General features: G+C 44.7%; 1 protein-coding gene across 1 annotated transcript in view; it reads right to left on the bottom strand.

The window, feature by feature from the left end:
• Positions 1–27,038, bottom strand: part of ARHGEF4 (Rho guanine nucleotide exchange factor 4) — a 331,988-nt gene that overhangs the window by 11,929 nt on the left and 293,021 nt on the right. Inside the window, 5 exon segments of the mRNA XM_073360097.1 lie at positions 1,715–1,844; positions 3,727–3,959; positions 4,750–4,929; positions 6,118–6,312; positions 11,062–11,241. Coding sequence (XP_073216198.1) covers positions 1,715–1,844; positions 3,727–3,959; positions 4,750–4,929; positions 6,118–6,312; positions 11,062–11,241 — 918 coding nt within the window.

Genomic DNA, 27,038 nt, shown 5'->3' with positions numbered 1-27,038 from the left:
GGCCTTCTCTGTGAATGTGGATGGAGTGAAAAAGGCGAGAGGGCTGTTGTATGAACTTAGATGGAATAAATGGGCCAAAGGTGTTAACATAACCCAGTCACTGTCCAACACTCAACAGCATTAAACAAGGTTCAGGGTTTGGTATGCAGAGACCTCTGCCTGCGTAGTACTATGGCAAACACACCATTAAAAATCCTTAGGCTTTCATTAAAGACATAGAGAAGAAGGAAAAACAGTTAAAGCGGTTGAAATATAAAGCATTAAGTAAGGCTTTCATTTTAACAAGATTTCTTGTTCTCTTTCCCTTTAGCTGGAGAGAGTTTTTAGAAGGAAAAGCCCCATTGTCTGACATCTCTTAGATAGCATCAAGGATGGTCATAACTGTCCTTTTGGGGAAGAGAGAAGAAGTTAGTGGAGATGAGCTGGAGCTTCTGCTGCTGCTGTTAAAGTCCAATCCTGTTTCATCTCAGGTGGTGTTTGGGATTCAGCTGGAGCTGGCAGTGGTGGTGACATCCCCTCGGTCACTCTCCCTGGCCTGTCAGGGCATCTCCAGGATCAGGATGATGAAGGCTCAGGGTCCCAGGAGATGGTGGGGAGTAGCAGCCATGATGGTAAAACTTGCTCCAGTAGCCAATTTCCCCACAACATCTTTTTCTTTAGGGACCTCTGAAAGGGAGTTATGGGTGGATAGTACATCCCCTCATTATTTTGTCCACCAGTTAGGCCTAGTTTCTGACACACCAATTTTGGTTCACTGATTTCTGGTTGCACACTTCTCTAAACACACTCCTTGAGTTATATCAGGAGGCCTTTTTATTTGGACTGATTCAGTCTGTTTTCCTGTTACACCTTTTCCCATCAATATTTGTTGTTCTAGGTTATTGTGACATTTTATGAACGTAAACACACTATTTTACAATTGAGCTCTCAATTAGGGTAAATCTGTAGACCCAGTTACCACAGCATGATCTCATTCCATCACAACACTGGAGCACAATCCCTGACTCCCATCAGGGTGAGGGATGCTGTCCCTCTCACATCCATTCAGCACCAATTTGGCTGGGCATGTGCAGAAAAGGAAATTTTGTTATGAATTCAGCCCCATTTGCCAGATCTGCATCAGCTGCTCACAGTAGATATTCTGAGCCAAATCCTCTGCCTTCAGAGGAGCTACGTTAGTTTACACCAGCTGATGGGGGGGGGGAAGGATAACTTAATCAAAATACATTTGTTCAGCTCTAGAAAACAGGCAGTTTTGTTTATCTTAAAAATAAATAAATAAATAAAGCTGGTTTTAAAAAGAGTTTTTCTGAGCATGTACAAATACTATAGGAAAATTCAGATGCCATTTTATCTGTCAGGGCCTGGTAACCCTCTCATAGATATCATTTAGAATACTAGATGCCAAGTCTGCCTGCCTCAGTAATGCTTGAAAATTGTTCAAACAGTAAATGATTTATTGGAATTTCAGTAAGCAGCTGTGCCAATTTCCTTCTGCAAAGAGCAAGGACGGATGGTAAACAGCACCCAGAGAGCTGTACAAAGCTGTAGAAGGGTATCAGGCTAGCTCAGGTCTTTCAGAGTTCCTCCATCCCTATCAGGAGAAGGTGAATCAACAAGCATGAGTGTGACAGAATGTGATTGGGCTAGTGAGCCATATAAAATAATCACTTGGGGGCCCCATTCACTTTGTGGGGCACTTGAGTCCCCTCACCTCCCAGTCCTCTATGGAACTCTGCCACTGGGCAATTTTGTCTATGTTCTCCAGCCTCCTCTTTCTCTCATTGATCAGTCGAGCAACGTTCTTCATGGCATTTAAGGCAGCTTCAACATCTTTAAAATCCCTAGGGTGAAACAGATTTCGTTAGGCATGCCTACATGAGCAGACGGGAATCCAAAAGTGCTGCAACACTAGAGTCTAGTGAACTGGAGCACAGAGCTGGAAATCTGGGTTCCATTTCTGGTTCTGCCACTCACTTGTGTTGTATTTCTAAAGCATTTGGAGAATGTCACACAAAGAGCCCTGTGGACCACGTTTTCAGAAGAACTCATCTCCCATTTAGGCATGAAAATAGGTCAGATTTTGAAAGGAGCTGAGTTCTTTGGAAAGCCAGGCCCGAATGGTGAGCGCCGAGTATCTGAAACTCTGACCCAGCAGGAGCAAACTATTCTTTAAGTGAAATTGTTAAAGTCACAATGTTTTCATGCCATTAAATTTGAAAGTTTTAATTGTCAGGCATGGGGCAAGACCATTTAGAAATGCTTGGGTCCCTTTCAAACAGGAGGGTAGGACAGAATTTCCCCCAACCAACCCACACACCATCTGCTACCCCCATCTCACTCACTTCCTCTGGGACTTAGTGTTCAAACTAGCCCTGGAAGAAGAGGGCTGGAGTGTCTTGCCTCACACACCATTTCTAAAATCTCAGAGCACCCACTGTGCCATGTACTCCCTTCCAGATATACTTAGTTTCACTACACTGTGTTTAAAAATTTAATAAGACACACACATAAAGTAATTCTGAGAAACAGCAGTGTGGTCATTAGGAACTTGAAAGTCCAGCTCAATTCACAGTGTGTCACTATGATCACTTTCCTCCAATACAGATTGTCAGGTTTATTTGTGTAACTCTAGTTATACCAGGTGCATTATTTAGGGACACATTTTATTAGGCACAAATATGTTCCTCTTACTGTGATTCCTTAAAAAAACAGTTGATCGATGGTTGCACTATGAGAATTTGAATAGATTCTGTCAAAACTGTAAAGAGATTCTGTTTAAAAACACAGGCCCCAAGTTTGCCGTGCCTTAAAATTGTTATGATGCCCTAGGGAAAGTTCTTTAGAGCCAAAGGGCCACATCCTTAGCAATTTGCATAGCCCCACTGAAGACATTTTAAGTGCAGTGATTCCCACCAACTGAGGATCTGGTCCTAAACAGGTAGCTGGGTATTTTTTAAGCTTATTACCCTGACTCCATAAAATCGAAAACATGGAACAAACGTGCCCATGCAGTGTGTCCCAGGAACGGGTTTCAAAGCTGGGGGCTGACTATGCGAGGGCGCTGAAGCAGCCCAGACCTAATATATGAACTGTGCATGCCCCCTGATGCTATGGAGAAGATCTCCATAACAGTACACAGTTCCTGCAGGCAGGGAGGGCAGGCTAGATACCTGAAGGTGAGTGTCTGTGCTCACTATGAATCCACTGGGCCATAGGACAGCAGCAGGCCAAGTCCACTACTCTCCTCATACCCTGCAGTATCAGTCACAGCCCAGCTGTTCAGACAGCCTGGCTAATTCTGGCCAAAGAACCCATCCTTTCAGACATGATACTTCTAACTCAGGCTTTGTTCAGATTCCCATAAAAACAGCCTCTGTTTTGGTAGGACCTACAGCATTTTGTGCTGTGCTCCTGCACAGCCAGCAAAGGAAGCAAAAATTGACCGTTGAGGCCTATTGGCTGTGCTAATATCACTCTTGGGGCTCAAATAAGGAAGTGAACGCGATACTGATCAAACAGTAGGGTGGTACCTACTACACAGGTAGAGAAAGCTCAGTGTTTGCCTAATAGAAAAGGATCTATCTGGTAAGAGGGCACGCTAAACAACTGTGAATATAACATACAGCTACCACGAGTATCCTTTTTCTGTAACTCTGAGACAACTGTTCTCAAATTGCCCATTCCCATGTGCATCTAAGCCGTTCCCCAACATGTTGCACCTACCTGTGCTGGGGGTTGGTATATTTGAGCAGTTCAGCCAGCTGCAGTGGATACTTGCAGATTTTCTGCACTGGGGTCAGCAGAAACCCATCCAGAGAGATGTCGATCATCTTCTGAAGCAGGCGGCACGCTTCAAAGAAGTAGACATACTTGTTGACTTTGGTGAGTCGGGACAGCTCCACGCAGGCGTTGGGGTGGTTGTTGCAGTACTCGGAGTAAATCTGGAACTCTGTTTGCTGTGATGGGAATGAAAAGGCAACCCCGAGTAGTCATCTCTCTCATATCAGAGTCTGGGCCTGAAAATGCTGCACAGTGCAGATCTCAGCCACTGCAGGCCCCTCTGCCCAAAACAACTACAGTACCTACACTGCTTCACAATAAAGGGACTCCACCCACCTATCCTGGTAGGCAACCACTAGTCTCTTCCACACCTCACCCTGGCCTTGGCAGTAGTGCCTTTTGGTAGTGGGTACTGCCAGGTGCGCTGATATACTTCTCTCCCTGGTGGGCCTATACGCTCAATGATGGATTTACAAGTGCCCCTCAGGCCACTTCCATTATGCCAACCCGCAGTCTCCTCTTAGGGAGAAGAGGCCCATCTGATACATGTCCTATATGTTTGCCTGGCCGAGGCCAATTAAAAATTATGGTAATTGCTACTTATCAGACAGGCTAGGATGCGTCCAACATCCCATGTACCCCACAGGCCACTCTATCCCCTACCCAGATGGATGTTTCTGATGAAATGATCAGCAGTGAAACACTTAAAATATTGGCCTGCAAATGGCAACATTAGGCTACAGAGTTTTCACCCCCAATGGAGAGGTATTGCACTCAGCAAGGCAGCTTTTTAGCGAGTCACATTGGGAAGGTCTTCTTGGCAACCAGAAGGGCTATAAATTTAATTCTAAAAAACCTAAAGCTTAAAAATTCCATCAGAGAAATATCAGACTTCTCTTCTGGTCCACCCCAGCTAACATCTGGCCCACTAGCCTTCTCCCACGTAGACACTGTAAATCAACTCACATATTCCAGGAAGCAGGAGCCGACCTCACTCAAGTGTGGATGGTCTTTATTGAATTTCTTCTCCAGAGCTTTTACAAATTTTTTCTGGCATTTGTAAATGTCTTCAATGTTCCCAAAGATTGTCTTCAGCTGTTCTTCTGTAAACATGTCAGCCCTCTTGCGGCACTGCTTAATGTAACCCTGGAAAGAAGTCAGATTTTCAAGGGGTGTTGGGTACTTGCTCAAGGGCCTGGTCCACAGACCACTAGAGTCAATGAAAGTGGGTTTTAGAGCAAAACCCTATACTTTTCTAGTATGAGTCTGCTGTGCTTTTATTACTATTTCTGAAGGTACCATGCCTAAAAATGGCACACCTGAAAATCAAACCATAGTCAGAAACATGCCTTGGATGATACCGTAACCCATGCTCAAAGGTACGACCTGCCCTATAGGATCTTCTCCGGTAAATAACTAGCTGACTGTATGGGTACCAGATACTCTGGTAAACCCAAAGGGCCAGATCCTCAGCTGGTATAAATTGACATAGCTCCATTGATGGATTTATGCTGTTTTACACAAGCTGAGGATCTGGGCTTGAATATGCTAGAGTCCTTAGATAAAACTGTCTCTGTTTTCCCTGTTGGGTGCTCTGATTCTCCCCAGTTGGCGTCCTTCCTCCATCCTGGAGGAGGCTGCAGATCAGTGGTGTTTTAGGTATGTATTTTGCGAAGTGTTTGGGGAGGAAAGGTGCTATGTCCATGCAAAGCTGTTATCACCAATTATCACTTATTCAGTGCAATTCACCAATCAGCTGTTATCACCAATTATCACTTATTCATTCAGACATGGCATGTCTCTTGTGAAAGGAGATGTCAGAATATTCAGCATGTTCAGAAGTGAATGCTCTAATAGGCCGAACAGTCCCCACGGTTTGGGTCTGTGAGTATATGATTTGCACGAAGGTGGGTATTTCTGATCATGCCACCTCTCACCATTTATTAATAAAGAATATAGTGGTGCTAGTATTCTAGTCTTCTTGGCTTGAGAAATTCAGTTAATTACATTTAATCAGGACTCCTCTGTGTGTTCCAAATAAAGGAGCATTTGGGATATTCCTGGAATGAATCAGTATTCTCCATTTCCTGAACATGCACGGTGATTACACAGGGGGTAGGCAGAAGGTATATGACAGAGAGACAACTCTGCTAACTGAGGGTTCTTTTCTTAAGGGAAGAAAAGTAGTTTGCAGCTAGAGAGAGAAGAAGAGCACAAGACAGCTTAGTAGGGTGGGGGTTGGGGATCTCTCCCTTCTGAAGTGGGTTCAGTTCATGCATTTGGGTCACACCCATTTTATATGCCCCTCATTCTCTCCTTTCACAGCCTGGTTACCTCACAGATGTCCTTCAGGTGTTTGATGTAGTCTCTCTCTGTGCTTATGATCTCATTGATAACATTGGTCCTCATTTGGTCCTTGCTTGTCTGCCCCACCCCATAACGCCGGGCGGCGGTGCTGGCATCCTCCTCTTTGCCGTCCTCTGCCTTCATAGGGTAGTCTTCCATGGGTTCATCTTGGTTCACTCGGAGCTGTGTCAAACACACATGGGTTTCCATTGGGTAACAGTCCCTCAATTCCCTGTTTTTACTCTCTCATCTTGCCTGCGTCACTAATTCAGCTCCTTCTACCACCAACAAGGGCATGTTGGAGGACAGCAAGGCTGTTGTGATCAGCAATTCCTCCCTGTCACATTCCTAGAGCCCACACACTGGTTAGTCAGTGTCCTCCAGAATTAATTCTATGAAATATCCAGAACCTGGGCCCAGAGATTGGCCACGGGAGGGTGGAGGGAATTCTAGTGATAGGGATAACTAGGTTCAGTCAGTAGACCTGGCCGTTTGCTCTGTAGACCTTGGAGGGGCTGAGAATACGGCAGATGATAGCTATTCAGCACTTGGGGGATGCCTTCACATCACCCAGCCACTGCTCCCGTTAACTGAGGTGTGACATTGATGGGCTCCCTCTTGGATGGAAGGATCACAGGTGTGATGTGAGGAAATACATATAAATCCAGGGCAAGCACCTCAGTAAATGATTTACTAGTCAAGACTGAAGGTTTTTTATGGGGCTGGTTTAGGGTAATAAATCACTAGATACATTCTGCTTTGATAGTCTTTGTTAAGGAGTAAATTAGGGGACACTCATTACTACAAGGTAAATAACAGTAATAAAACATTTCTTTATATAAATTGAATATAGATGCCAATGGGAAAGTAATTCCGTATGAAGAGACAGCTCAAGGTTATGAGACTCATGTGCCTTTCAGAATGGCCACTAGATGGCAGCACAGCATGAATATTGGCAAAAATATCAGGCATTTTCCTAGAAGACTTGCTGTACACAGTCTACTTCATCAGCTGTACTAAAACCACTGTTAGGTAATTCCAGGCAATTTTCAATTCAGTTCATACCAGTTCAGTATGCCATAGCGCATATTTAACTGGTCTCAGGTTACCCCATTTGAATATCTAATAACATTTAGAAAAGTATCAAACAAAATGCTTAGGAAAGAATAAAGAAAATTCAAGTAAGGAACATGCAACATCATTTTGCAAATGTCCATTCCACTTCAGCCATTTTAGTGCTACAGATATTGCAGTGAACACAAAGAGTCTGTTTAGATTTCTATGTAGTTAACATTTGTTAAGATAGGATTATCACATCCATACCCACACATTGCACACATCCACATTCATATGACCTATGTGTACTCAATTATAGCTAAATGTAGTCATTCCGGTCAACATTATTGACAAAAGCTGATGGATCAAAGATGTGGGACGCCGATTTGCCTTTGTTGCTAGCAGGAGAGCATGGACCAGGAAAACCAGTGCAATCTCCATGTTAGACCCACAACTAAAACTGGATTGCATAGAATCAAGGAAGTCTGAGAAGCCCAGGTTAGCTGGAATTGCTTTGATACTCCATTCCCTATAGCTCTTCCCTGAAATAGATCAGAGGTCAAGTGATAATTGGCAATGCTTGAGTTGCTGGAGCAAAGAGCCATTAATTCATTCCCTGGAAAAATCATGGAGCAGGTCCTCAAAGAATCAATCCTGAAGCACTTGCATGAGAGGAAAGTGATCAGGAACAGCCAGCATGGATTCACCAAGGGAAGGTCATGCCTGACTAATCTAATCGCCTTTTATGATGAGATTACTGGTTCTGTGGATGAAGGGAAAGCAGTGGATGTATTGTTTCTTGACTTTAGCAAAGCTTTTGACACGGTCTCCCACAGTATTCTTGTCAGCAAGTTAAGGAAGTATGGGCTGGATGAATGCACTATAAGGTGGGTAGAAAGCTGGCTAGATTGTCGGGCTCAACGGGTAGTGATCAATGGCTCCATGTCTAGTTGGCAGCTGGTATCAAGTGGAGTGTCCCAAGGGTCGGTCCTGGGGCTGGTTTTGTTCAATATCTTCATAAATGATCTGGAGGATGGTGTGGATTGCACTCTCAGCAAATTTGCGGATGATACTAAACCGGGAGGAGTGGTAGATACGCTGGAGGGGAGGGATAGGATACAGAAGGACCTAGACAAATTGGAGGATTGGGCCAAAAGAAATCTGATGAGGTTCAATAAGGATAAGTGCAGGGTCCTGCACTTAGGATGGAAGAATCCAATGCACCGCTACAGACTAGGGACCGAATGGCTAGGCAGCAGTTCTGCGGAAAAGGACCTAGGGGTGACAGTGGACGAGAAGCTGGATATGAGTCAGCAGTGTGCCCTTGTTGCCAAGAAGGCCAATGGCATTTTGGGATGTATAAGTAGGGGCATAGCGAGCAGATCGAGGGACGTGATCGTTCCCCTCTATTCGACATTGGTGAGGCCTCATCTGGAGTACAGTGTCCAGTTTTGGGCCCCACACTACAAGAAGGATGTGGATAAATTGGAGAGAGTCCAGCGAAGGGCAACAAAAATGATTAGGGGTCTAGAACACATGACTTATGAGGAGAGGCTGAGGGAGCTGGGATTGTTTAGCCTGCAGAAGAGAAGAATGAGGGGGGATTTGATAGCTGCTTTCAACTACCTGAAAGGGGGTTCCAAAGAGGATGGCTCTAGACTGTTCTCAATGGTAGCAGATGACAGAACGAGGAGTAATGGTCTCAAGTTGCAGTGGGGGAGGTTTAGATTGGATATTAGGAAATACTTTTTCACTAAGAGGGTGGTGAAACACTGGAATTCGTTACCTAGGGAGGTGGTAGAATCTCCTTCCTTAGAGGTTTTTAAGGTCAGGCTTGACAAAGCCCTGGCTGGGATGATTTAACTGGGAATTGGTCCTGCTTCGAGTAGGGGGTTGGACTAGATGACCTTCAGGGGTCCCTTCCAACCCTGATATTCTATGATTCTATGATTCTAACTATTCCAGTAGGAGAAGTTGGCATCCTGCCCTTTTAAAGGCCAGCACTGACAATGCCTGTCAGCAACAGATATGCTGTCTCACCATAGGGTTTTACCACGCCGGAGGGACATGGGTCCAACTTATAGGCAACAACCTGAAGCTCCTCCAATGCAACCTCAGTGTGGTGCTCAAGCAGAAAAGACTCTCCAGAAACAGTTCTGTCCCCATGGAAGGTCAGAGCAAGGTCCACATCCAAGTGATATTATTTACAAACTACAACGTTTTATCATCTGGAACAGGTCTTCTGCTAGGGACTAAGGATGCTAAGGAGGAGACAAGGAACTTCTTCTTTGCCTCCTGCACAGCCCTAGCAAAAGATTTCAAAACTTTTATGTCCCAATCAGTCAGACTCCCGACCAGGACTTTTGCTACAGGCATAAATACATAATTTGTATCAAGTAATTTGTGTGAGGACAAATGACTGAGAATCCAGGTGTCCTGACAGATCTGAATTTGCCCATATAAATTCTCAGTTAATGTAGTCATGCTGAAGAGACTGCCCATGAGCAGTGAATGCAGAGCCGGGATTCCATACTGAGAACTGCAGCTCACACAATGGCATTTAAATTCCCTCTTACTTGGAAAGAGAAGGAAAATATGGGGCCCATGCACTGAATCTGCCTGGACTCTTGTTCTCCCCCATAAGTAAGGAGAACACGGATGTCCTGGCAAACTAGCAGTAAGGAATGAATCCCACTTCTGCACTATCCAAACCACAGACTACACTTCTGGAGCTCGCATTTTGTCCACCAAGTCTGTTACATCCAATAAATGGGGCTTGTAGGACCAGATCCTCAGCTGGGGTGTAGGTTCAGCATGGCTCCATTGATTTCAATTCAACTATGATGCTTTACACTCGCTGGGGATTTGGTTCTACCTTGAGAAATGGAGAGATCCACTGAGGCTTCAGTTCAGCACAGCATAGGGTTGCCAACTGTCTAATCACACAAACCCAAATACCCTTGCCCTGCCCCCGCCTCGCGACCCCGCTCCTGCACCGCTCCATCCTCCGTCACTCGTTCTCCCCCACCCTCACTCACTTTCAGCAGGCTGGGGCAGGGGGTTGAGATGCAGGAGGGGGTTTGGAGTGTGGGGTGGTGTGGGGTGGGGTGCTGGCTCTGGGAGGGAGCTCAGAGCTAGGGCAGGGGGCTGGGGTGTGGGAGGAGGTCCGGGCTCTGGGCTGGGGCCAAGGGGTTTGGAGTGTAGGAGGGGGCTCCGGGCTAAGCCTGGGGCAGAGGGTTGGGGTGCAGGAGGAGGTGTGGGGTGCAAGCTCTGTGAGGGAGTTTGGGTTGGGAAGGGGCTCAGAGCTGGGCCAGAGGGTTGGGGTGCGGGAGGGGGTTTGGGATGTGGTATGGGGTGCTGGCTCTGGAAGGGAGCTCAGGACTAGGGGAGTGGGTTGGGGTGTGGGATGGGGGAGGGGGTGCAGGCACTGCTCCGCAGCTCCCATTAGCCACAGTTCCCGGCCAATGGGAGCTGCGGAATCAGTGCTCAGGGCAGGGTGAGCGCATGGAGACTCCTTCCCCCGCCACCCGGGGCAGCAGGGACATGCTAGCCGCTTCTGGGAGCAGGGCGGGGCCAGGGCAGGCAGCAAGCCCACTTTAGCCGTGCTGTGCCACTGGACTTTTAGCAACCTAAAATCCCTCAGTTTGGCTTCAGTAGCCTCCGGGAGATAGAGCCCAATTCCGGGAGACTCCTGGTGAAACCGGGAGGGTTGACAACCCTAGCACAGCATTATTAAAGGGAAGCAACAATGTACATGGCTCTGATCACCAGTGCATTCTACACCAAATCACCTCCAGCCATGGAAGTGCTTGGGGCACTCCTATCAGGAAGCTGGTGTCAATGGACTGGGGTTAAAAACAATGTTTAGGTCCTTACCCGTACAAAGCTGGCTGGAAACCAGCCTTCGCTGTCGAGGATCCTCCCCCACCACCACTCCTTGTTGGTAGCATCCATCACTTCAATGACATCGCCGGCCTTGAATCCCAGCTCTTGGTCATCCATGGTGACGTGATCCCAGAGGGCTTCTGCATACACCACGCTGCCATCGCTGATGAGCTGGGAACAGAGCAAGTAAAGCATTGACAACCTGTTACCTCCAACAGAAGCATTTCACTCAACTAGCACAGGCCCACATGGACACTCAGAGAGCTTCCATCCAAATATTCGAGGCTACATTGTAGTTGGCTCTGTGTGGGTGCTCATGGGAGGTGCGGGAGACATTAGCCACAGTCGCAGTCTTTGCACTCTCTGAGCACCGGCCTTCCAGATCACTGCCACAAATGGCACAAGTCACCCCACTGTGAACAGAGGAGGACAGAACCATGTCACCTTCCCTGCACACACACTCACACTGTCCAGCAGAGTGAATCTGGCTGGAGAAGACAGCATGTTGCAAGCTTTGGAAGGCTGCCATTCTTGTGTGAACTCCTGGTTTCCAGGGGTTCATGCTGCAGTGTAGCCCCTCCTTGTCCCAGTACAGGCCCAGTTTAAAGCCTCAGTCTGGTTCTTATTCTAGTGTGACTAAGAACCTTCAAATCCTTGCAGTAGCACAAGAATTTAAAGCACATTCATTTCTTAGTGCAGTTCATAGGGCTGAATAATGACTATTTCAAATGGCATCTCCTTGCTGAAATGACCTGCCCTGCACCCTGTTTGTATTCAGAGCCATCTCCCCCCAATCAGATTTTATTGCTTTAGAGCCCTTCAGAAGCAGCAAAGTGACAAGAAGCCAAGTCCATTCTGGCTCATGCTTCATCAACAGAATTACTACATGCCAGCTGCACAGCCAGATTGTGCCCTCTACTGCATCTGCTCCACCCCAGTTTGAGACAGTGAGAGGGGCTTGGTAACTGAGGCAGATTTTGGATCAAAGAGTTGTTATTGGTGATTATGCATTAGCCAGAAAGAACAGAGCATGCACTTTAGATCTCAGAGAACATTTGTGGCACCAGGTCATATTTGCTACAGAAGCCCTTGAGATACAAAAATGGAACCCAATGGTAGCATTTTTACAGAGCCACTTTTCAGAACAGAATGTACCCCACAGTGACCTAAGATTGTATGCTGCTTTAAGTCTTTAGGGTGGTTAAAATTAGCACTTAAGCCACTTTAAATAAGTCCTCAAAGTAACACAAATGCTTAAGCTTAGGGTCAACTGGTTACTAACATATCTCAAAAAGTGCTTACTTTGGAAAAAATGCACCCATGCACAACCCATCCCTCGAACAATCACTTGAATTTAAGGAATGATTCTACTACGGGTATTCAGTGTGTAATTTTCAAATGGTCCCAACTTTCTTACTTTCCAAACAATATTTTTTAAACTTAGTCTTGGACATACTCCTCACTGGGGACTATTTACGTGCCATGGTTGAGTCATTTTTCAACGATCTGTGTGATAAAACAGAGCAGCAAGTCCTTATAATCATGGGGACAATATCCCCTCCCTGAACCCACTCATGATTAAGTAACATCAGAGGAGGTTCACTTCAAACATTCAAACTAAAAGCTATGCTCAGGCAGAGACCAAGCCTGGAATACTTCAACCCTAAAAGATCATTTTTAAAAAATGCATGAAGAAATAAAAGCAAGGGACTACTGTACATACGGGAAATCTTTGTATCCTGAACTGTGATAGTCACTACCAAAGGAATGTCCATCTGACTTTTCCCTACAAGTCCATCCTGATTTGTTGGGTCAGAGACTTTCCCATTAACCTTAACCTCTGGAGAATAACACTTACGGGCTTTCATCAGGGCCTGGACATGACTACGAATGACGGCTTAGACATCTATGCGATTCTGAGAACCTTTGGGGGCTCCCTTGCTGAGAGGTCAAAGAAAACACTGGACTCTTCCCATTACGATTGGTTAGGGAAGTGTCATCAGACAGTCAATCCAATGTAGGGGGCGTGTGAATCCTGATTTTCTCTAACCCCATTGTGCAGTGCTAGCCTCTGGAAGTTGGGTGGCGTGAACAGCCCCAAGGAGGATCGGAAAGGAGAAAACTTGTATGTACGTGTAACCCCCACACCTTCTGGGTGTGGTGTTCTGTCCCATCTAGTGGCACTGAAACCACTTAGAGAGAGATCAGTTAATGAGTCTGATCTACAGCCTTAGCTAACAATGAGTTTGCTTTTAGCTCATGTGGTAGAGGCTCATGCACTAAGCTCCAGAGGTCCCCGGTTCAATCCCACCTGCCAATGACCAGGGTCTGTCAGCATTACATATTGTTCAATGACAAAGTTACTTATTATACCCTGTCTTCAATACTCTGTCTTCAGTCATGTTAATAACCTCTTCTGAAATATTGTCTCCGTATCCATCCACTGTGCTGTATAGCCCAACATTGGCTATGATATGCACCTGAGATTGATTACATTTTTCCAGGCACAGTTGATCACATCCTGTGTTACTGTTTTTTTGGCTTGGTACCAATACAAATAGTACATAAAGAAAAAAGGCAGGGGATCTTCTGCATGCTACAGGATGCAGAACAGGAGGCATTACAGCTGGCTGCATTTAAAAAAAAAACCTAACTATTTTGGACAGAAAATGCTATTTTATCTAAACCAAAATGTTTTGTGGCAATGTATGGGTTTCGCCAAAATGTTGCACGGAAGGCTTCTCAGGTCCAGGTGAGGGAGGGAGAGAAAGACTCCTGGAATAGCCAATTAGTTTGGACACTCACTTAGGTGGTAGGAGACATAGGGACAAGTCCCAGCTCTGAATACGGCTGGGTGGGTACTCTAACCTGGGTCTCTCACATCCCAGGGGAGTGCCCTAACCAGTAGGCTATTTTGTGGTGAGAGGATGGCTCACTCTCTCTGGAGGTTTTTTGCAACATGTTTTGAAATATCTCCATTTTGTTCTGCTCTCTCACAAACAAATTCCCAAACTGTGACATATTTCATGAAATCAAATTGTTGCTTTTCTGACCATCCCTAGAATTAATATAGCAGCTAAAATGGTCCAAAATGTTTCAGCCATGCCTCATGTCTTTTCAGCACTCCAGCTATTGGGGATGCATTATAATAATGCTTAGCAGGAATAGAGCACTTCTCATCTGTGCATCTCAAAGGGACCCATAAGAGTGGACAAGTGTCATTGTCCCCAGTTTACAGATGGGAAAAAAGAGTTACAGAGAAGTTAAGGGACATACCTAAGGTCACACACTCTATCAATGACAGAGCCGGAATACAATCCAGGACTCAAATCCCAGTCCTGTGTCTTATCTACTGGACCTCACTACTTCCCATCTACACTGAGTTAGGATGAGTTTGGATCATACAACTGGTATTAGTATGGGACCATTTTCTAGGTAAGAAAAGCGAGGATCAGATAGTGGTAGTGGGTGACCCAGAAAACCAACTGCTACCATAGCTAGTGCAGCAGTAGAGAGCTCTTTTCACACTTCTAAATGCATGGTATACAATTTGTCCTATTAAGCTGTGTGTGTGTGGGCGTTCAGGCTTGATAATTAATCAATAATGCTGTTAGGGCTATTTACCACGCTGCTTACTCGTGGTTCACATAGCAAAGGGGAATAGAAGCCTACTGCTGAAATGTCTCCTCTCCCTTCAGGCATGACTCATTTGCTCCACTGTCACATAGCTATGGAGTAGACTAATTAAGAAATCCTTGAAAAGAACAGAATTCAAAGGGCCTCTCAAGACACAAGTTATGAAGAGCTCATAAGATAAAATAACTCCACTATGGCCTTAAATCCCCTGCTCTGAGTGTAGAATCAAGGACCAGATACATTCACGTCATAGTCCGTGAATGGGGCCATACACAGCTATATGACGCTTCTTTACAAAATTGCTGCTGCAACACAAGCAAGATTCAGCAGGCGTTAATAAATTAACACTGTAAGCACCAGGCAGTCAGAACTGCCTATCTTTATAAAGAAGACAGTATGGCCAATCAGACCCACCAATCAGACCCAACATTAGCAATGATCTTGGGTTGAGCTGTTGACAGCTCACGAAGGGATTTTACACACAGAATTCCTATAGAAATTGATGGGAGCCGTGTCAGTAAAACGCTTAATCAGCTTTGAAAAGCTCAGGCTTCGGCATGGGTGGATGGCAAAGCTGTCCTTTAGTTTAATGCAGCATCTAGTATTAATACCTGAAGTCTTCTACATTCAGGAATGTAGCTATAAAGGTGGTTGTGTATGTAGCTACAGAGTCACAGCTGAACTACCAAATACCCAGGAGTAGGCAGATAAATCCATGCCAAAGGTGTTTGGGACTCATAGTAGTTACTCAAAAATGGTGGTGGGGATTATAGACCAACTATTGTTTCATCAAAAGTTAACACCATTTCTACACTAAGGGAAAAATGAGAGGAGATTAAGGCAGAAGAGTGAGGAGAAAAATGTTTTATTTAGGCTCTGGACTTTCCCACCCCATTTAGTCCCGCAACATTTGAAACACCACCTTGACTGAAGGCTACAGCTCCCTGATTCAACGCCACTTTAACTCCGGGATCTATTTGGCCTTTGGGAGGGGACAGGTACTGAAAAATTCAATAGTTCACTGATTATTACCAGCATATTATGTACTGCCTTTTAGTGCATCATGTCTTTGATCTGCAGCTTTTTAAAAAAAAATATTTTGTTGGACTCTCATGGAATGAGTACATGACTCCTTGTTTTAACAGACCCTCCTCTGAGATAGATCATTTAAGAGTAGACTGTGCCACTACTCAACATCAGTCATGGTGTCATTGCCATAAATATTATTAAACTATTGATATTATTTCACATAGTTTCTCTGACTTGTAAGTGTAGCTGTTCCAGACATGGCGCTGAACCACAATGGACACTGTAGAATTCAACAAAGCTTGTTCTGGCAGAGACATGTGGCTGGGATAAGAATGGGATGGTTAAGACTCTCCTTTTGTTAATTAAGAGGAAGCACAATAGGAGGAGAAGGGTTTTCTGCAAGATGTCCAAGAACACTGCACAGTTAGGCAGGTAAATTACAAGTGCTTCTTGCCTTCCACAGAAGCATCACGCTAGATGGAGTATTGAAAAGGCTCACAGTTACCACATCACATGCCCTACTCTTGCTATTTACCATAGTCACTGAGAAACAAAGGTCAGCTTCCATACAAAACAATGTTTAACTGGTCCATTCTGTGACTTCGGCAGCTTTTCATTCTGACCACTCCAGAGCTTTTCTTAAAGGCCTGCATTTCCTACAGCTAAACTTGTTCTTGGACCTAAGTAAGATGACCAGACACCCCGATATTAGGGGCTTTGTCTTATATAAACAACTATTAACTCCTCCTCCCCCCGCAAAAAGTGACCTGATTTTTCACACTTGCTACCTGCTCACCTTAGACCTAAGCAACGTGTGAACCAGAGTCTCTGGAAGGGAAATCGTAGAAAACAGAATGCAAACCTTGCCTTCTTCAGACCTGCTCTCAGTCAGTTTTGTTTGCAACTCTGTAAATGAACAGAAACGAGGGAGTTCTCTTTATTTACACCCAGGTTGAGTGTGCAAAGATACATCAGCAAGCCAAATGCAATATTATCAGTGTACCACTGACACTGAATATTGACCGTACTGCAGGTGCTCTGATACTACATTAGCATTTTTATTCATCTGCAGCTGCTTTTAACTGTCCACATAGCTACAATTGGCTGTAATTTGTTAGCTGCTCATTTACAGTTCACCAAAGAAGCACTGTGTATGTTACTTGATATGTCACAAAAGTGAACAATAAGGTACGTTAGAGGCTGCTGCATTAGGATCCCAAGCTCCGTCTCTTCTAGGGCAGAACAAATATGACCAAGAGGGGCGAACAAACAGCCCGGGGTCCACCGCAAATCCACATAATTACACTGAAATTAAGCCAATTATATGTATGCAAAGAAACTGAGTTTGCCAAGCACTGCATCTATATGCATGTTTGTATTTTGACTGTTCAGCTCTTGTTGGTCTAAGGCTGTATACCTCAGCATAATTGCCTCATATGTCCCAGGCTTGTTCTCGCGGAAGCTCCAGGCAATACTAACAGAGATAAAAGATCTGTGAACTGTGTAGAAACCCTATGAAACCAGGGATGGTTTCAAGCCCCCCAAAAGGCAAAACCCACAGACTGCTCCAGCTGCTTCACTCTGTTAATCCTTCCCCTATGGAGGAGCTCACCTTCCCGCTTTTATGGAAAGTGCAGCAGGGGAGTTTTATATAGCATGTTATTTCCCATCATGCCCAGAATAATGGCTGCACTCACTCTAGAGATTCTTGTAAATGTACAGGTGTAATCTAACCAATCTCTGCCCCTGACTTAAAAGTTTCTCCTGTAGTTCAACGCTTCCATCCCCCTCATCCCGCCCTCCAACTCTCTGTGTTCAGGGAAGGAGAGAGGAGAGAAGAAAAAGGTCAACAGAGACTGTGCAAGCTGGTTTTCACAAAAACAACAGTAATAAGAAAGAACCAGCCCCCTGGCATGGGCCAGGCCCAGGCAATTAACATTCCCCTACCCAGGAGCTTTAAGAAATCATCTTCCCCTTTTGTTACTAAGAAGGGAACCTCTAGACGGTCATTTATTCACAGCATGTAAGGCCTGAAAGGTCCATTAGCTCTTCTAGTCTCATCTCCTGTATATCACAAGGCACTACATTTCACACAGTTACCTGTGTATTGGCCCAATAACTTGTATTTGGCTAAAGCATACCTTTCAGAAAGGAATCCAGCCTTGATCTGAAAACATCCACAGATAGAGACTCCACCACTTCCCTCAGTAGTTTGTTTGAATGGTTCAGCACCACAACTGCCAAAATACTGTGCCTAATTTCTAATTTGAATTTGTCTGGCTCCAGCTTCCAACCATCGGTTCTTGTTCTGCCTTTCACTGCTGGATTAAAGAGCCCTTTAGTATCTGAGATTTTCTCCCTGTGAAGGTACTTATACAGAGTAGTCATGTCACCTCTCAATCTTCTGTCGAATAAACTAAACAGACTGAGCTCCTTAAGTGTCTCACTGTTAGGCATTTTCTCCAGCCCTGCAATCGTTTTTGTGGCTCTTTTCTATACCCTCTCCAGTTTTTCAAAATCCTTTTTAAAAAATGGACACCAGAACTGGACACAATATTCCAGTGTAAGCCATACTAACCAGATTAGCCCTTTCTGCTACAGCATTGCTCTAGAAGCTCACGTTGAGTTGCTCATCTACTATAGGGTGACCACACAGCAAATGTGAAAAATCGGGATGGGGGTAGGGGATAATAGATGCCTATATAAAACAAAGCCCCAAATATTGGGACTGTCCCTATAAAATCATGCCATCTGGTCACCCTAATCTACTGTGACCCCTAAATCCCTTTCAGAGTCATTGCTTTACAGGATACAGCCCCCCATGTAGGTGCAGCCCTGCATTTTTTGTTCCTAAATATATGGCCTTGCATTTGGTTGTATTAAAACACAGTTTGTTTGAGTGGGCCAAGCTTACCAAGTGATCCAGATTGCTCTGTATGACTGACCTGTCCTCATCATTATTTACCACTCCACCAATCTTTGTGTCATCTGCAGATTTTATCAGCAGTGATTTTATATTTGACTCCAGACCTGTGATGAAAGTGTTGAATAGTGTTGGGCCCAGAACTGATCCATGTGGAACCCCACTAGAAACAACCCCATGTGATGATTTCCCATTGATGACTACTTTTTGAGACCTGTCTGTTAGCCAGTCCTTAATCTATTTAGCATGTGCTCGATTGATATTATATAGTGCCAATTTTTTAATATCAGAATGTCACATGCTACTAAGTCCAATTCCTTACAAAAGTCTATTACATTTACCAGTTATGTTTATCAACCAAACTTGTAATCTCAACAAAGAATAAAATCAGATTTGTTTGACAAGGCCTATTTTCCATAAAAGCATATTGCTTGTCATTAATTATATTCCTATCCTTTAATTCTTTACCTACTGAATCCTGCTTCCAATTCTTCCTGCTCCCTGCGGTAATTTCCTTCTCAAGGAATATGCAGCGGTAGGTGGTTAAAGTAGATTGAAACAGGAGGGGGAGCTCCCACTGCGCCACCCAAGGAGGAAGTGGAGCTGTAGAGAAACAGGTTACCCAAGCCAGGGGGAAGAGGGATGCTATCCTTGTTTTTAGCAGAGTAGGCAGAGCGGTGCTCGCCTTTATTTGAAGCTATGTGTGTGTGTTGGGGGAAGTGGTTATAGGAAAGAACTACAACCCAGGCATCGCTTGCAGTGCTTTGCAGGTTAGGGATCCACTACACAGCACATACATGCACCTTTTGGGGGAAGTCTTCTCTTCAACATCCATTCTAAGGACAGATTTCCCATAACTTTCCCCTCTGACCTTCCATGACCGATCACTTTCATCAACCAGAAACAAATTCGGTAATGCTTTCTCCCAGAGAAATCCCATTCACTCCTGGTAGAGATATGGGAGTTTCCTGTTTTTATCATGTGTTATGTAGTAACAGAGTCTGCTAACTTTCTAGAGCTAATATCCTCAGTCTTAGGCAAAGGAAACCACAGAAGATAAAATACCACTGAATCCTTCCCAAGGTTATCATCATTCTATAAAAGACAGTTCCTGCTATCACGCCAGGTAACAAAATGTTAATTTATTACAGAAGTTGCTGTTAGTTACCACTCTAATTAAGGTTGTAAAATGGCTTCCAGAAACCCTTGTTATCATTCACTCAAGTTTCCAGAAGACTATTCTTTGAAGATGAAATTTTCCATACTCTTTTCCCAGCCTCAAGCCGTATTTTTTTCTGGTAATTGTGAACTAATTTTGTTCAACTGTTTTTGAATGAGACGATAGTAAAAACAAAACCAAAGCAATTTTCTGTTTCCCATTCTCACCATCATTGTACTAACAAATGGCCGAACTCTGAACATTCAGACTTGATGTGTAGGCTCCTCAGTGAGGAATAGCAGAACCTGTGCTAGGCTGGAAAATGTGTAGTTCATCATTTAGTAGTTATGAGGGTTTGAAAATGCCCTCTGTGGAGCATGCAGAGTGGGAACACTCTCCTATCTATGAATGCACAGTACAAGTAGGCATGCGTATAAAACTAAGGAAATACAGTGTCGTTCAAAAATGTTCAAAAGGCCTTTGGCAGTTAAGTGATTGCTTAAAGGACCACACCATCTTAAAACCACAGGGCCCAAGAACTTAAGTTGCTCTAAAGCCTTAAATCAGCTTAAGTTTAAACCCATCTAAAGCCTTAAAGTGACTTAAGCAGCTTATACCAGTCTAAGGCCTTTAAGTGGCTTAAGATGCTTCAAATTTTGGCTAGCCTGCCCTGCCTCCCCCCCCCGCCACACACACACACGCACCCACACCCAACCTCTCTGGCCATACAGTTTGGGAACAAGCAACAGGCACCATCTGCTAAAAGCATTGCCTGGGATTTCAAAGTATCCTACATGCCAAACTCATATTGACTTTGAATGGCAAGTGGAAACCTTACTCCCTTAGGTCTCTTTGAACTTCTTAAGCTTTGACATTTTGCTGCACACCACAGCCACTCTAAAACTCAACATGAGACCAGGACAGAACTCAAACCCTCCTGCCCCTTGAGCTGAAGACAAGTAGAACCTCAAGTCGCTGTCCTAAGTGTAGGGCCAATGGCATACAGTTGACCTGTTCTGATTCTCTCCAGTAGAGGGAAGCAACACATAGGAGCTAGTCAGTGTATTACAATATTAACTAGAGAGCAGTCACAACTAGAACTTTGAAATCAAAACACCTGTGAGTTTCTTCTCTTTTCTTCTCTGGAGGTGGGAAGGAAGGAGGACTGGATTTGAATCCCCATATGTGAACTTTCCATTGTGGTCTTGATTGTGGGTCAGATCCCAGACAATAAGGGACCTATTTTCCAGTTCTAGCTTGGATACAGCTAAAATGTTGGTAGACCTAATAAAATTTGAAGCCCAAACAGAGGGAATCTCACAAGAGTAGCTAATTGTACAACAGCAGCTTGAACGATTTTGGCACCTTCAAACTTGAACCTTACTTTACGCCTGGCTTCAAACCCTGTGAAACCGAACCTATACCTAACAGGAAGGAATCCAGATCCAAACATCACCTCCTCAGCCCACCTCTAATTATTTGTGACTGGCAAAATTGTTGCAACTTTTAATTTTATCTTTACTCAGGGACACAATTGGGAATGCTAGTTATTGTCTTCATTTTAATGTTATGTGCCTGTGATTATACTACATATACATGCTGCTGTGTTCTGTATTCTAGTCTCTCTCCATGGTCCTTCCCCATCCCCCGCTTTCTTCTTTCCTCGAGGATCTGAATTTCTCTTTGAGCCTCTCCTACCAATGTCCCCTTTACTATCCTCCATGATACCACCTGTCCCTCTGTCTCTTTGTTGGAGTTCAAACTTCCCCTTAAACTCCTGTCCCTAAAGTGGGCTGCTGCCAAGTTTTGAGGTTCCTCCTTTGTACTCCCCGCCCCCCCGTTGCTTCCTTCTCCCTCTGCAAGGTATTGCTGCCATTTTTGACATGTGGGGAGATCAGGTGCCCTTTAGCTGTGGGCCAGCAGCCTGCATCTTAGCTGGCTCCCCCATACAACCGCCGCCCCCTGTGGCTGGAGGCCACATTGACAACTCAGGAGACGCCAGCTCAGTTTTAGGAAAGCAGCGACTGCCTGAGAAGCTCATAGTGCCCTTATCTCCATTGGGAGAAGTCCAATTATTCCCCTAATGGATCAGGAATCCCCTGCACCAAAAAAACAAAAAGTTGGTAGATACACAGCCAAAGAGTTCCTGGGCATAAACACCTGGCCTTAGCTCTTCATCTGTGGAAAGACGAGGGAACCAGAAAGACTCACAATGCTCTAAGCTTTGAGCCAGACCTTTATTCCTTCCCCAGGAGACTCAGTAACTTACAGAATCAGCTGCAGGTTGGAGGTAAATTAATCTAAATTTGTTTTACAAATGAGGCAAGAGGAAACATTTGCAAGAAGCAAATATAACAGTGGTGTTTGCAAACCACTTCAAATCAGCAAAAGGTCAGCATATCTCTGGTTCTGGGATAGGCAGCTTGCCAGAAAGTAGCCCTCATTTGTCTTTGTGTGTAATTTAATTTTAATGGAACACGCTGCAAGGAACACACTAAAATGATTTTTATTGCTACGATCGTCTGTAAAAAATCCCCTTTGGATTAACAGTCATGTGCCAGATCCTGCCCCAAGTTAATGGGAGCTGAGGACACTCAGCACCTAACAGGAGGAGCCCCAGAATTTTCAGGATTTGACCCTTAGTGGCAATTTCCCCGGCCCCCAAAGAACTATTCAAGAATTAGCCTCTGCCTCCTTCCTTTGGCTTCTTCTGTAAAAACAACTGCAAGTGCCCAATGACCCAAAAAATTAGCTATAGTGGCAATTTCTCTATTTGTATCTCTCTTACGCACAAACATATACTTCAGGCTTTCACCTTATTATGCTAGTGATCAAATAGACCTTGTCCATTCTTCCTTTCTTAGGTGGCCATAAGAAAATCTCAATATTAGCAGGGCTGGTGGGGGGGATCAGAACTGATGCCGTTTCACATGTTCGTCATTAGGCAAATATTAGTCATTCTTTTATTATTCCTTATCTGATTGGTTTCTGTGGGAGTAAAAATGTAGTCACTCACTTTCTCCTTTTTTATTCTAACAAGAGCTCCTTTGTTCTAATCAAGTTCTCTCCCTAACTCCTTCTCTGAGTAAATATATGTTGTTGTTTTTAAAAATCCTATTGATGGTACATGTAATGGGTAGATAGAAGTAGCAGCTGGTTGGAATCTTTTGGGGTCCTCTCATGCTTATGCCATTTAAATATTTCCCATTTTCCTCATTCATCTGAGGTGTCGATTGCCATTTTGGTCAAGAAAGCCAGTGGATTCCCTTGGTCCATTATCCATATTGCTGCCTCTAGTCCATGCTGGAAAATAAGGCAGCTGAGCTGGGGCAGATCACAGGTTCTCTTCCTCCTCTTGTGTAACACTATTTCCTTACCCTAGCCAAACACACAAGTGTTCAACAGATTCCTCCTCCTCCATGGGACTGAATCCCTCAGCAATGGAAGAGGTTGCAAAATGAATCGTAGGCCTTGCAATAAGCAGCTTTGCAAGGCAATCAGAGGCAGTGTTTTTGAGTGGCTAGGGCACTAGACTGACCCAGTGGACCTCCGCCCTATTCCCAACTCTGACACGGACCTGCTGTGTGATCTTGGGCAACGTCTCTTCCCTTCTCTCTGTCCGCTTCCCTTCCTGCCCTTTGTCTGTTTAGACAGTGAGACATTTGGGGAAGGGGCTGCATCTTACTATATATGTGTACAGTGAGACACTGATTCCTATTGGGGCCTCTAGGTGTTACTGTAATACAAATATAATAAATACTAAAACATTCAGTTACAATTTCTTACCACATTCCTCATGGTAATTTTCAAATCCTGCTTTTACTTATCCACTTATGAAACTTTTTTTTTGGGGGGGGGACTGATGGGGGAGAAAAAAATCTTCTCTGTTAGGTTCTTTGTTCCAGATCCTTGATTGGTGTAAACAGGCATAACTCCTTAAACTCAACAGAGCTAGGCCAATTTACAGCAGCGGAGGAGCTGGTACTCGGTGTATTACAACAATGCTGAAAGTGGTGGCTGTTTTGGAATGCCTGAAGTAACCCCAGCACAAATCTGTACTGAGGAATAAGTCAATAGGTACAAGAGAAATGCCATTTTATTTCATACTTTGCAGCTTTTTCATTAGTTAACATGCCCAGGGATGCAATATAAATACAAACATTCCTCATTTTTTAATCTTATCTAATCTGTGCAATGGGACATTTTAAAAATCAGAACAGCAAAAGCATAAATTACAAATAATAGTTGATGGTATCATTCTAAATACTTAACGTGTTTCTTATCTGGCCAGCTCCATGCCTTAGAGCCCAGGAATAAATCACAAAGACAGCGGATGGTTATCAAAAGTCACCCTACAAAAATGAATCTAGCCTTGGAGAATAGACGTAGACCAAAACATGATCAAAAGCAAACAGCTCCCTCCTTGACATAGGTCCAGTACTCCGCAACGGAAGGGAGCAAACTTTTGTACTGTCTACATTTAAAGCAAAGAAACAAGCTTAGCAGGCCCTGCTCTCTCATTGGACAGGCCACTGCCAGTGAAATGTTCTGGTGCATTAGAGCTAGACCGCTTCTCCTGGTCCCATATTGCTGTGTAGGGGAGTGGAAGACAGTAAGGACACACCTCTGTGCAGCCCATGCGGGTCGCTTCTTGCAATTGGGTAAGTACAGAGGTTGCACTTGGAACATTCCCCCCCAGGAGCAACAAGGAAGACAGTGAGTAGGGAGTGAGGGGAGCTATGGCTTTTTGCCCCCATGTATGGACCAGAGAAGCTGGCTAGCTGTGGGGTGTGGAAGAGTGCACTGTACCCCAAAAGGTGCATCAAGGCATTACTCTCCAGCACAAATAGAGAGCCAGGGGAGACACTGTGCCTCAGAAATTTGTCTGAGGCTCAATATCACTGGGTGTTCCCCCTTGCACTTCCACACTGCTTCTCAGTCAGGGCTGTGCCCAAAAGCACAACTGAGCCCAACATCTGCATTGCTGCAGTGAAGAAAATGAACAGTCTCAGTGCTGGGTCTTCACCTTTGATGACAATTAAGTGAAACTAGCAAAAAACAAACACACAAACAAAACTGAATGCCAACTTTGTGCCTTCAAATCCCAAATCACCTTCCTTTCCCATCAGTCTTTTCAGCATTGCCGATGCTGTTCGCACCCAACACGACTCCGGAATCCTTGGCCTGATGTCATCTCTCCGGGTTGTTTCTTAAACTAAGATTTGAGGCAGGTTTGAATGAGTCACGGTTTCTATATACAGGTTGATTAACTTCTATAGGCCAGAAGTGAGGATTTCAAGGTGAGAAATCCCACTTTCAGAAACAGATGTGATGGCATAATTAGCTGTACCCAGCTTGAGACTGTATATATGACTGTAGGCAAGGCTGGGGTGGAGCAAGAGAAACAAATATAAGTGTTCCCCTTCCAACCATAAAACTATGCCCAGATACCATGAAAATGGCCATCTTACAAATAACTGGATAAAGAGATGGAAATGCCCAAAAAAATTCATCCATCATTTCCTCATTAAATATTAGGGGCAAAAGACCCAGATTCAGACCCCTACCCTGTATGCCCTGGCAACCATCCAGGGCTGCTGGAGTCTGGAGATATACAGTAACTCCTCACTTAACCATTGTAGTTATGTTCCTGAAAAATGCGACTTTAAGCGAAACGACGTTAAGCGAATCCAATTTCCCCGTAAGAATTAATGTAAATAGGGGGGTTAGGTTCCAGGGAATTTTTTTTTTTTGCCAGACAAAAGGCATTATATACATTTTAAACAATTTCAAACAAGCAATTTAATAAAGTTGTGCAATGCTTCGCTCTAACATTGTTTGGCCGCCTGCTTTGTCCACGGCTGGCAGCCCCCCATCAGCTCCCTATGCCCCCGCACTCCAGCGCCTCCTGTCCGCTAGCGGACCCCGCAGATCAGCGCCTCCCCCTTCCCTCCCCTGCCTCCTGCCCGCTGCAATCAGCTGGTTTGCAGGGGAGGGAGGGGGGAGGCTGTGTGCTGTGTCCTCGCTCCTCCCCGCAGCCTCCTGAATGCCGCAAGACAGCTGATTGCCGTGGGCAGGAGGCAGGGGGAACAGGGGGAAGGTGCTGATCCACGGGGTCCGCTGGCGGGCGGGAGGTGCTGCGGGGGGGGGGTGTAGGGAGCTGATGGGGGGCTGCAGCTGTGGACAAAGCAGGCGGCCAAATGATGTTACAGTGGAGCATTGCACAACTTTAAACAAGCATGTTCTGTAATGGATCATGGACGTAACATTGAAACAACGTTAAGCGAGAGGACGTTAAGAGGGGAGTTACTGTCTGTACCTCCAATTAGCACTTTGCTCCAGGATTTCAGACTTGCACTGTCTTTGTAACAACTTCCTTTTTGACATAAGGATTGTTGGGCCCTTCAACTCCCATCTACGCTGTGAAATAATTATATACAGCATGTACCTAGCTCCTTCCACTGAAGAGCTGAAAGAGCTTTACAAACATTGATTCATTTAGTCTCCCACTTCCCCTGTGAGAGAGAAGTCTTGTTATCCCTATTTTACTGTGGAGGGAAACTGAGGCAGAGAGCTAAAGCAATTTCCTCAAAGTCACCCAGAATCTATGGCAGAGCCAGGAATAGGCGGCAGGCCTCCTGACTCTCAGTATTGTGCTTTCAGCCCCAAGACACTTTCCCCAGAAATCTTTTTCTGGGTACAGCAATGCTTGCCTTCCAAGGATATCATTACGGAAAGAAGGAAGTGGATTAACTGACATTACAGAACAATCAAAGGCAGCGTACAGATGAAGGCAGGAAAAGCCTTTGTACACATTTCACAAACTCCAACCCTGCTATCTTTACTGAAAAGTGTGCCCCTTAACACTCCAGCACTTGGGACCACAGCCTTGCTGAGCTGAGGATTTTCTTCCTACAAAGGATCCAATTTGAGATAAAGAAAAGGACACGCACACATACAATTCTAGCACCTCATGGCTTAAAAGGAAAGGCAACTATAGTTGGAGCCGGAGGTTGCCACTGTTATTCACATCGAGAGATACCCTTAATCCACATGTAGTCTCAATAGTTTCAGGGGGGCATTTGTGACGTAAGGCTCTCCCCAAGCCAATTACAGAGGGCAGAGTCAGGCTTTATGGGAGAATTTTTATGACACACACACAAAAAACATTGACTTGTTTTTCTCTCTCTTTATTGCATTTATTAACATTATCAAGGAATT

This window comes from Lepidochelys kempii, chromosome 9 (assembly GCF_965140265.1).
Source record: "Lepidochelys kempii isolate rLepKem1 chromosome 9, rLepKem1.hap2, whole genome shotgun sequence".
NCBI lineage: Eukaryota > Metazoa > Chordata > Testudines > Cheloniidae > Lepidochelys > Lepidochelys kempii.
The sequence above is the reverse complement of the archived record's forward strand: the minus strand, read 5'-3'. Positions and strand labels throughout refer to the sequence as shown.